The sequence below is a fragment of the Lithobates pipiens genome, unplaced genomic scaffold, assembly GCF_037356315.1.
Source record: "Lithobates pipiens isolate NorthernLeopardFrog02 unplaced genomic scaffold, aLitPip1_a1.2 Scaffold_8, whole genome shotgun sequence".
Lineage (NCBI taxonomy): Eukaryota > Metazoa > Chordata > Amphibia > Anura > Ranidae > Lithobates > Lithobates pipiens.
Window position 1 is genome coordinate 616407333 of NW_027507903.1, and position 12596 is coordinate 616419928.

The following is a 12596-nucleotide window of genomic DNA, read 5'->3' on the forward strand; positions in this document are numbered from 1 at the left end:
TGCTCAGGGGCAGCTCAGCTTATTTGACTATCCCTCACTGGTCCAATAGGGAGGCATATTGGACAGTGGGAGGGGACCCGACAAGTGAGTGCACAGGCTTTGTTACAGTCTTGGCGATTGGCAGAGTAGGAGTGCTGGATTGCATGATTGGATACTGTAGTTAAAGCCCCAAGCACATGAGCTCAGGGTTAGTTGAGCCGGGGAATAAAGTCCAGGATGGAGGGGGCGGCTGCCCTCTCCTCCGCGAAGGTGGTCATGCTGCCCTGGGTGGTCAACCCAGGGGCTTAGAGAGAGAGAGAGAGAGAGAGAGAGAGAGAAGCTGAACCCAGAAGTTCTGCAGAGCTGATTGGAAGGGAGACACTGGGAAGGATCTGATCCTGCCTACTGTGAGTACAGACCTGTGTCTTTGGGGCCTGTTGAGTGAGGGCCACCGCCCTTCAGCTAGAAGAGTCAGTGGGCGGGTGTCAGTAAAGGGGATACTATGGAGTATCCTGAAGATAAAGTAGTGCATCAAGTCTGCTGCTAGTGAGAGCAAGAAGACTTAATCCATCCATACATGTGGCTGTATGGTTAAAGCAGTGTGACTGCTTCCACAAGCAATCTGGTGAGGTCAAGTGAGAATTGTCCTTATCCATTGTAAATAGTTCCAGTTGGAGTATCCCACTCATCCCTTCTCCCGTCCAAGTTCCAAAATAAAATATAAAAACACAAACACTGGTCATTGAGTAACGAGCAAGCAGGAGTAAGGGTGGCACAAGTGGAAACCCATAGCAATGAAAGTGGAAATCCCTAGCAACTAAAGTACCCTGCTGCTGGTAGCCAGAGAGAGGCCTAAGAAGTCAACACTCAGCAAGCCAAATGGGGACAGTGCTACATGAAGATTTACCTTTTTTTACTAAGCTCTGGAGCAACTTCACTTGCAGAGTGCAACCGCACTTTGCAAAGCGCACAGTCTATTTGTGACCCAGAAAACTGCATGGTATGCCACTCAGGCTCTCTAAAGGGGGTACAAAATATCCGCCGCTGGGAGTGCTGACCCAGGAGGGAGCTCGTCCCGGCTTCTGTGATGACTTGAGGTCGAGAAGGTCACCCTATGGCTGCACATCCATATCATCTCTGGGGTGAGTGTATGAGTGGCAACCCCAGCCTGGACTCCGACCAGGCCATGCCTCCAACGTGTTTCCCTCCACCCCTCGGAGCTTAGTCATGGGGAGGTTGCGGTTGCCACTCAGACACTCATCCCATGGATGATATGGGTGCACAGTCTATTTGCCTTTAGTAAATCAACCCCATAAATTTACTGAAGGCAAATATACTGTACCTCTAGAGCAGTGGTTCTCAACCTTTCTAGTGCTGTGACCCCTTGATAAAAATTCTTAAGTTGTGGGGGCTCCTGACAGTAAAATTATTTTCGTAGTGTGGGTTGTCAGCACCCAAGGCAAGACAAGTAATTTGCGACCCTAACCCACGGATATTTAGCGCTCCCTGAGTCCCTTCCACTCTTACAGTATTAAAACCCCTTATGGTACATTTTCTCCTTTCTTACCCTTTTATCTCTCTCTATCCTAATTTCTTGTTTGTTTTTCCCCATCCCTCTCTCTAGTTGTCTTTCTTGTTCTTTCTCATATTCTTTCTCTCCCTTTTTCTTTGTTCCTCCCCATCTTTTCCTCTCTCTTCCATGTATTCTCTATTTTTATTCCATCTCTTACTCCTTGGTGGGTGCGGGGTGGGGAGGGGGGTAATGGGATCAGTGGCCATGCTGGGGGGAGTTCTGATCAGCCAACTTAAGTGCTCTTGATGAAGGTCATCCGCTCCAGAGGACGTCGTAGTGACGAAACGCGTAGGGCGTGGCCACGTTGTGTGCACTCGTTTGAGACGAACGGCGGAGTTTCTCTATACGCATATGCTTTTAATGTAAAATGTGAGTAGATTTTAATATTAATAAACAAACGATTTGGTTAAGAACGTATTACACTATGGATATGTCTTTCCTTATATAATTAACGTTGGATACCATACGGACGGAATAACGAAGCTTCACCCAGTGCACCAGCAGCAGCCAGAGAGCGACACAGTGGCTTACATTGTGAAGGTCCATCCAGCCCCACAGGGGCATTAACTCTGGTGAGAGCATTTACACACTATAACACTGAGTGGCGCACCGGGGATGAAGTTCTCTAATTGAAAGCCCGCACTATTTGCACGAGTGAATCAAATACTCCCTATTGACTTTTTGTAACAATTACAACAATAATCTGAAGAGGCAGTATTATCAAGCCTAATATTAATTTTGGACTTATATTGGACACAGATGCGTCTTCATGCGATTATTGGTTGAAAATATTTCAGACCCCTGGTTGTTTTGATCCTTAGTTATTGTCTATTTGCACATTTTGCGTCTTCATGCGATTTTTTGGCTGAATCATTTCTGATCCTTGGTTGTTCTGACCTTTAGTTGCTTTTTTGCACATTTTTTGCACATGTTTGCACAATCCGTTTTAAACTAATATATTGTCAAATACTAACATTATTTCCACTATTTTGCACATTTAAATGAATGTTTACATGTTTTTAGTAGGTTGATACGTATAGGATAATTTAACACCCATTTTTGATTTTAATTATAATGGAACGTGAATGTTGACTCCACATTAATCACACACAATTTTCTTTGGATAAAATTGCTTTAGGATATCTCTGCACGGTATCACCAACAGTTTTTTCTTCTTTTTTCTTTTTCTTTTTATATATAAAAAATAAACACTAGGTTTTGATAAATTAACTCCTCTTATCACTGATAGGGTTTAGCGCCATAACCTTTTATTTCACACTTTTTATTTCCCTCTCTTCCCCAATAAGGAAGTGAGGGCTTCAGGCACAGGCAGCTCTAACCCAGTATATTTCCTTTTCTCTCTCCATTTTTTAATTTTAATTTTATTTCACATATTTCTATCACATTGGAGATCTGATTTTTCCATAGCGCGACTTTATTTATTCATTCATCTGCTGATATTGAGAACTGTAGTGGGGACTTTTAATGGCAACTATAATCACAGGTAGTGTTACTCACTGTGTCTCCGGCTTCACTGTGTCCCCGACTTTGTGATGTCTGACAGCAGTGACACCTATGCCGAAATCAGGAGATAGGGTCTCCTTCAGCCCCTCCCACTTCACATTCCTCACCAGTCAACTGACCTCTAGTCTCTGCCCCCCAGCCATGCCATGAACTGAATGGGTGGCTGTGAAGAGGCTGAGTGGGCAACAATGGGCTCCAAGAACAGTACAGCTGGGCAGCCATAGGCTCCAGGGACAGCCCTTCTGGGCAGCTGCAAAAAGGCTGAGAGAGCAGTGCTTGCTTCAGGAACAGCCCAGGATTCGGTGAACCCTGGCAAATTGGCATTCGACCCCTGAGGGGGTCCCGACCCCCAGGTTTCAACCACTACTCTAGAGCTTAGTAAATGAGGGAAAGGTCTGCTGAGTTCCCTCATCCAATCATGTGCAAGAAAAAATGCTGTTTTTTTTAAATTTTACTTGCATGTGATTGGGTATTTTTTGTAGAGTGAAGCCTTGCCTCATTTACTAAGCCTCAAAGCAACCACACTTGTAGAGGTGCGCAGTCTATTTGCCTTTTAGTAAATTCACCCCATAAGGTGCTCTCTATTCTATGACAATACCAGCTACTCAACAGAACAATATATTTACTACTTAATTTTACTTATGCTTCTGTGCACATTAGAGCTTGCCACAGCTCTCCCCTGCTACTTAATGCTTCTGTATGCCCAACCTTGTTCCTGATGTTACTCCAAGAAACTGTCCATCACAAGCTGAGCTCTTTATTTCACTTTTTGACTTTGGCACTGCTTTCCATGTAATCATCCCAATAGTTTCCTGTTCTACCTCCTTGTTGTGTCTCTTCTTACAGGTTCCGTGCAAGTGTGAAGGATCTAGAGGTAATGATGCAAAATCTCATCATGACGGCTTTCGAGACGGTGCGCAGGGTGGAGCAGGGTATTGAACTGCTGGACATCTTCCACCATTTGTCAGCCAGAGAGGTGAGGTACCACCACAAGGGAGCGCTAGAGCTGCTGTATGGTATCCTTCTATAGGAGGTACAGGGGTTCAGAGAGCAGCAGAAATGGACCGCTAGGAAGTAGTTCAGTGGCAAGTTTGTGAGGCAACGGGGATGAATAAATGGATACTAAAGAAGAGAATATGCTACTGCTCTACTATAAGCAGATTCTGTAAAAACTAAAATCACAACTCACATGTTCTTATGGTACTACTGATCCCAGCACTTAAACGTTAACCTACAGCTAGCTCCGGAAAGGTTTCATCCACTTCAAGCCATTTTTTGATATTTAGAATTGTGCTACTTTACTTTATTGCTACTGGTAATTGTGCGGTAATGTGACGCTGTACCCAAACAAAGTTTATATAATTTTTTTCACACAAATAGAGCTTTCTTTTGGTGGTATTTGATCACGACTGGAGTTTTTCTTTTTTGTGATATAAATGAAAATAGACTGAAAATTTAGAAAAAAAAAAAACAAAAAAACAATATTTTTTACTTTCTGCTATAAATGTGTGTGTGTATATATATATATATATATATATATATATATATATATATATATATATATATATATATATAGTAGTGTGAAAAAGTGTTTGCCCCCTTCCTCATTTCCTGTTCCTTTGCATGTTTGTCACACTTAAGTGTTTCGGAACATCAAACCAATTTAAACAATAGTCAAGGACAACACAAGTAAACACAAAATGCAATTTGTAAATGAAGGTGTTTATTATTAAAGGTGAAAAAAAATCCAAACCATCATGGCCCTGTGTGAAAAAGTGATTGCCCCCTAAACCTAATAACTGGTTGGGCCACCCTTAGCAGCAACAACTGCAACCAAGTGTTTGCGATAACGTGCAATGAGGCTTTTACAGCGTCCTGGAGGAATTTTGGCCCACTCATCTTTGCAGAATTGTCCTAATTCAGTTACATTAGAGGGTTTTCGAGCCTTTTTAAGGTCATACCACAACATCTCAATAGGATTCAGGTCAGGACTTTGGCTAGGCCACTCCAAAGTCTTCATTTTGTTTTTCTTCAGCCATTCGGTGGTGGACTTGCTGGTGTGTTTAGGATCATTGTCCTGCTGCAGAACCCAAGTTCGTTTCAGCTTGAGTACACGAACAGATGGTCGGACATTCTCCTTCAGGATCTCTTGGTAGACAGCAGAATTCATAGTTCCTTTTATCACGGCAAGTTTTCCAGGTCCTGAAGCAGCAAAACAGCCCCAGACCATCACACTACCACCACCATATTTTACTGTTGGTATAATGTTCTTTTTATGAAATGCAGTGTTCCTCCTACGCCAGATATACTTGGACACACACCTTCCAAAGAGTTCCACTTTTGTCTCATCGGTCCACAGAATGTTGTCCCAAAAGTCTTGGGGATCATCAAGATGTGTTGTGGAGAAATTGAGACGAGCTTTGATGTTCTTTTTGCTCAGCAGTTGTTTTCTCCTTGGAACTCTGCCATGCAGGCCATTTTTGCCCAGTCTTTTCCTGATGGTGGAGGCATGAACGCTGACCTTAACTGAGGCAAGTGAGGCCTGCAGTTCCTTGGACGTTGTTGTGGGGTCTTTTGTGACCTCTTGGATGAGTTGTCGCTGCGCTCTTGGGGTAATTTTGGGCGGCCGGCCACTCCTGGGAAGGTTCACCACTGTTCCATGTCTTCGCCATTTGTGGATAATGGCTCTCACTGTGGTTCGCTGGATTCCCAAAGCTTTGGAAATGGCTTTATAACCCTTTCCAGACTGATAGATCTCAATTACTTTCTTTCTCAATTGTTCCTGAATTTCTTTGGGTCTCGGCATGATGTGTAGCTTTTAAGGATCTTCTGGTGGACCTTACTGTGTCAAGCAGCTCCTATTTAAGTGATGCCTTGATTGTGAACAGGTGTGGCAATAATCAGGCCTGGGTGTGGCTATAGAAATTGAACTCAGGTGTGGACAACCACAGTTATAGTATGTTTTAACAGGGGGGGCAATCACTTTTTCACACAGGGCCATGATAGTTTGGATTTTTTTTCACCTTTAATAATAAACACCTTCATTTACAAATTGCATTTTGTGTTTACTTGTGTTGTCCTTGACTATTGTTTAAATTGGTTTGATGTTCCGAAACACTTAAGTGTGACAAACATGCAAAGGAACAGGAAATGAGGAAGGGGGCAAACACTTTTTCACACCACTGTATATATATATATATATTTTTTTTTTTTACACTACTAATGGCGGTGATCAGTGACTTATAATGGGACTGGGCAATCTGACACTATAGGGCGGTGATGGTGGACCTTAGCACCCCAGATGTTTTGGAACTACATTTCCCATGATGCTCATGCACTCTAGAGTGTAGTTGAGCATCATGGGAAATGTAGTTCCAAAACTTCTGGGATGCCAAGGTTCGCCATCTCAGCTATAGGGGGAACTGACTAACTGCCACTGACATCACCAGTGACACGAATACAGTAATCAGTACTAATACTATACACCAGTGTTTCTCAACTCCAGTCCTCAAGGCGCCCCAACAGGTCATGTTTTCAGGATTTTGCTCAGATGAAACAGCTGGGGTAAATACATACCTCATAACTTTTTGAGATGGGAATGAGGGACATCTTTCAGCAAAAGTATGCAGGCATAGGACACACCCCCTTGCCACGCCCACTTAAAGGAGAAGTGTACAAAAAAAGACAAGATTGGTTAAACCCACAAGTGCTTTTTTTTAGCGATAGGAAACACTTTTTTTTGAAAGATAAAAAGTGCATTCTTATATACATCTATATAGATCAGACCAAAAGGAGGGACAAATGAGGAGGAAAGAGGGACAGAGGGACATTACTCCAAATCAAGGACAGTCCCTCGAAATCTGGGACAGTTGGGAGCTATGTAATTACTAAGACAATGAAACTCAAATCACCTGTGCAAAATAATGGAGAGCCTGAAAACATGACCCGTTGGGGTGCTTGGAGGACTGGAGCTGAGAAACACTGCTATACACTGTCACTGTACTAATGTGGCTGGGAAGGGGTTAACAATTGGGGTCATCAAAGAGTTAAATGTGTGCCTAAAAATTTGTAAAATGAGTGCAATGTGTGCTGCTTTTACTAACATATCTCTCTCTTTCTTATCCCTGCTTTAAAAGGATACGATAGAGAAAGGTTGTTCCCTCTGTACAGAGCTCTGTGTTGATTGTCAACACAGGGCTCTGGGCTGTGATTGGACACAGCTGGTCAGCAGGTCCCGGCCATGAATAATTGGCTGGGACTTGCTGACAAACTCCCTATGTGTACAATCGCAGCTGGTGTCTGTCCTGATCCCGGAAGCAGGCTGCTTGCACGGGCCACATGTCAGCAGGTAAATTTCTGGCAGCTGGTCTGCACATGGTTAAAAAGTAACTCCAGGTAAACAACTCACAGTTCGAATTTTTATATAAAAGCTGTTTTACCTGCCAAAGTATTTGTATCCCTATCCACCCAGTCCTCATTTCACATTTCACATTTTGTGACCTCTTTTCTCTACTGCAGTTAATTGAAGAGGAAGTAAACGCTGGTGGCTTTTTCTTCCTTCTTCCCTACAAAGTAAAGGCATAATGTGCTTGTATGCATGGTATACTAGCACATTATGTGACACTTACCTGCAAACTAAGTCCGCGTCATCCCTGCTGCAGGCCACATCCATCTTTGCCCCTCTTCCTTCCGGGGCCACCAACTCCGGCTATGTGACTGGCTGGAGGCACGTGATGTCACTCTCGCGCTTGCGCACTGAAGCCGCCGGTCACGTCACAAGCTCCTGAAGAAACAGCACAGGCGGCCGTTCCTTCAGAGCACATGCACCGATGACATCATTGGCTCAGTTTAGGAGATATTTACAGTACCTTATTCTAGGCTTGCCTATAGGTATAACTTACACAGGGAGGTTTATAACCTCTTTAATACAGCCTGATTACTTCCCTGCCTCTAGCCTGTGCTTGTAACTGGAATCAAAATTGAAGCGTCACACCACTGCTAAGAGGTTCAGATTCCATTAAAAGTCAGGGGCACAATCCAAAAACAATCTGACTCATTTCAGGGGTCCAAGTGTCCACCTTCATCAGGCTTTTTCCAATGTGAACTACAAGCACACACCTTATCAGCAGCTTGCTTGGCAGCCTGTGATTGGGCAGTGTAGGAACAGCAGCACTGTGACAAGCCACCACTGTCTTCTCTCCTACTCCAAAAAAAAAGTAGACGCTGGACTCGACTCCTTTGTGTGTCAGTCAGGGAGCATTGATTGGGCTTGATGACAACCTCAGCACCTCTACCACACAGTGGGGCCACCCACAAACAGCCATTTGCCTTCCCCTAGAAATTCAAGAGGAACTGAAAAAAAAAAGAGCACCAACTGGTCATCTTAAGAGCCTTTTACCATTATTGGTAAAATTGAGATAAGAGGAAGATAAAAGTATCCAAAACAAATTTTTTGGTGACCAGCCACCTTTATTGGGTCTAATGCCCCATACACAGCAAAAGACCGCTGTGAGCTTTTGGTCTGAAAATGTGACCATGTGTATGCTCCATCGGACTTTTGCTGGCCGAATTCCCGCCAACAAAAGATTGAGCGCAGGTTCTCTATTTTTCGGTTGGAAAAAGTTCTGATTGGAAATTTCAGATCATCTGTACAAATTCCAACACACAAAATTACTACACATGCTCTGAAACAATTCGATGCAAGCTTGGAAGCATTGAACTTAATTTTGTCGGCTCGTCGTAGTGTTGTCCGTCACCGTGTCCTTGCCAAGCTTGAGTGGAATTCTGTCGGAAAAACCATCCAAGTTTTTTCCGACGGAAAATCTGCTCGTGTGTACAGGGCATTAGATGAACCTACAGTGTAAAGGAACCGTTATGCTGTATGAATAGTCCTCTGGGAAGATTTTTCATTTTTTTTTTATCCAAGCCCTGATGAAGGGGAATTGTTTAGCCCCTGAAACGCATTGTCTTTTTCTTCCTGTTATCTCTATATTACCAGGAATAAATGATGATGGACTCTTAAGACGACCATCCGGAACGTCTTTTTTTTTTTTGTTGATTTCCCTCTTCTCTACTCCTGGTGACAGCATGTTCCTTGTCAACACACCTGATTGGCTGCTGGTGCTGCCTTCACCCACATCCCAGTCTGACTGCTGCTGTACGCAATTACATTAAGTCTGATATCAAGTCAAATGTAACGACTTGTTGCATGTAAAAAGTGTTTTTTTTATTTTTTTTAATGATTACATTACGGTATTGATTGGTGTCTATTTTATTTATATCTGCACTGAGTTTTGCTTTAAAGGTACAGCCCACCCAGAAGTAATATTTCTGTTATAGGTGAAGTATACTCCAAAACACCCTGTAACCTTGTGTTCCTTGTCCTTCAGGCCATAAAACGTACATTTGACAAGAAGACGGTACAAGTGTATGAACTGTTCAAGAAAGAGCTGGATCTTGTCAACAAAGAACTAGGCAGAAAAATCCCTACAGTGCCATCTCATATGTCCCGCTCGGCTGGTCAGGCGCACTGGGTGCAGGCTTTAAGGCGTCGCATTGATCAACCAATGCAGGTGAGTCCAGTGGATGTCAGAAGCTCGTATCAGTCTCTGCCCCAAAGGAGCTTACACTCTAATGTCTCACCACAGTCACACACTATTATTATACATTTATAAAGCTCTGACATATTCTGTAGTGTTGTACAGAGAACACTGAGCCAGTCAGATCAACAGGGCAGCTTTACACAGCTTTAGGCCTGGGCCCCCAAAGGCCTGACCACCAACATTCCCCAGGGCCCGTCCACTGGCTATCCCATTGAATCCGCCCACTGGCCAACCAAACCCCCATCCCCCCCGAGTCCTTTAGTGCACCAATTTTTATTTTATCACTCCTAAAACTTAATATATGAAAATGAAAAGTCTATTCATCAGTGCTTTCAAGATTTAACAGTAAGGAATTATATTTCGGCTAACAAATATGAAGCCTGCCACCATGACAAGGTAGGCTATTTTGAACAGGGCCCTACACTGACACTAACTGTATTGCCTTTTCAACGCCCTCCCCAAATCTATCCTGCCCTAGCCGATCTAAGAAAACAAAACCTCCTTCTCCACAATGTAACTCTCAACCTCATCCCCACCCAGAATCATCCTCATCTCCACCCAGAATAATCCATCCCTCTCCAAAATGTAACTCCATCATCCTCATCCCCACACAGAATCATCAATCCCTCTCCACAATGTAACTCTCATCCTCATCTCCACCCAGAATCATCCTCATCCCTCTCCACAATGTAACTCTCATCCCTCTCCACAATGTAGAGGGATGAGGCAGTTTCTAGGTGGGGATGAGGATGAGAGATATATTGTGGAGAGTGATGAGGTGGATTCTGGGTGGGGATGAGGATGATGGAGTTACATTTTGGAGAGGGATGAGGATGATTCTGGGTGGGGACGAGGATGAGAGTCACATTATTGAGACGTTCTCCACAGTGTAACTCTCATCCGCACCCAGAATCATCCTCATCCATCTTCACAATGGAACTCCATCATGTCAAGGTGTATGATGTCCCACCTGGGCAGATTAGTACAGTCCACTCCACACACTTGCCCTACATGCTGCTCTCTCAAATCTACATGCACCTGAGAAGGTGGGCTGGGCCCCATTACTTCTGAGGATGGCCACACACCCTCTCTGAGTCCCGCCCAATCACATTGCTAGTCTAGCAGCAGGATCCGCCTCAGGGTAGGAGCCGGAGCCAGTGCTCGATCACTGATCGGCGGGGGGGGGGGGACTAGGAGAGGGGGAATGTCTCAGCTTCAGTGGCTTGTGTGCAGGCAGTGCTTTTTTTAGCCCGGGCCCCTTGGGACGCCCAGACCCCCTACACGTGTATGGGCTGTACCCCCTTGATGGCGACCCTGCACATCAATCTCTGAACCAGAGGAGCTTACAGTTGCACAACGTCCCATCACAGTCTCACACTATTATTATTATACATTTATACTGTATACTGCTAACATTTCTCAATCATGCATCACAGGACACATGTGAGTTAGTTATTAACTGTTGGGTTATGCTGCACCTCCAGGTGATTGGACACTGGCAAATAACAAACCTTGACTCAGCCCTGTATAACTCCACCCACTCCTAGCTTTTCCTCGGTTTTTTACTAGTGTCCGTAGGTGATGTAGCTGTCCTTTTTCTGCTGGACGTGTCTTCTACTAAGATATTCTAAAATCTACTACCAAAATTGTGTCCAGCAACTGAGCCTCGGTGCTGTAAAGCAGCAGCAGTTATCAAGATCAGTCCCTATGGTCTGCCATTCCTAGAGGGGCTGGACCCAGTGGAAGAATGGGGTAGGTCTGTAAGATGCCACTTGCACTGGATCCCACATGTGGTGTTCACTTTGGCAGGCAGTTGCAGCATGTGAGTTAGCTGGCGAGGTTCTATGTAGGACCAGGGATGTGGTCTGCTGCAGCAGAGCCCAGTCCCTGAAGACGCTGCAGGGTAGCCTGATATGATATAGGTGAAGATTAAGCTGGAGAAGTTTTTGATGTCTGGGTCGAAAACATTGAGGAGATTTACTAAAACTGGAGCGTGCAAAATCGGGTGCAGCACTGCATAGAAACCAATCAGCTTCCAGGTTTTACAGTGAAAGTTTTTTTTTTTAAATAGCAAACATGTAATACTCTCTTGCTCTGTGCAGTGGTTTTGCACAGAGCAGCCCCGATACTCCTCTTTTCAGGTCTCCTGCCAACACTCTTGGCCCCTCCCTCCTGCTGAGTGTTCCCTGAGCAAGGAGCTTGCAATGGGGGCACCCAAACAGCTTGTTCATGAACCGCAGATCTATGGGTCCATTCACACACAGAGCCGCGGCGCAAACCCATCCCCATTTTCTTCTCAGTGGCTCACTGGCTGTGATTGACAACAGTGGGAGCCAATGGCTGAAGGCCAGAAAGCCCTCATCCTGACGTGTTTACCACTGCACATGGAAAGCATACATGCTACATCTCAGTCAATAATTGGGTTTTACCTCCCTTCAGTTACAACTGGAAAAGTCCTTGGCCCTAAGCAATACTAAGGCTCAGGTTTATGCTTTGGTGGTACTCTATCCAATACTGTTAGCTTCCCATTCCTTGGTCAGAACCTTTGTACAAGGGGTGACTTGCATTTTACCACCAGTACACTCTGTGTTGACTCTGTGGGTTCTCAATTTGGAATTTTTGGTCTTTCAGTGGCCTCCATTTAAGCAGAATTTTGGATATTTCTCGCCTTCTTCTTTCCCCAAAAGGTAGCCTTTCTTCTGGCGATCTATTTGATCATAAGAGTGTATGAACTTTTGTGGCCATTTCTTGTTCTTCACAAGGATAAGGTTGTTTTGACATCTCAGAACTGTTCTCGGAATTTAATTTAAACCAGGACATAGTGTTGCCTTCATTTTGTCCACCTCTGAAACATCCTAAGGAGATTATTGTCCACTGCCTGGATTTCGTTAGGGCTGTATGGGTCTGTCTTGCAGCGA

The 12596-nt window shown here is 44.3% G+C and overlaps 1 protein-coding gene across 1 annotated transcript in view; it reads left to right on the forward strand.

Annotated features, from left to right (window-relative positions):
* The window catches only part of DNAH2 (dynein axonemal heavy chain 2), a 328965-nt gene that overhangs the window by 108210 nt on the left and 208159 nt on the right, over window positions 1-12596 (forward strand). The window contains exons 12-13 of the mRNA XM_077470685.1: window positions 3923-4052; window positions 9466-9648. Of these exons, the coding sequence (XP_077326811.1) occupies window positions 3923-4052; window positions 9466-9648 (313 nt within the window). The remainder of the gene's footprint in view (window positions 1-3922; window positions 4053-9465; window positions 9649-12596) is intronic.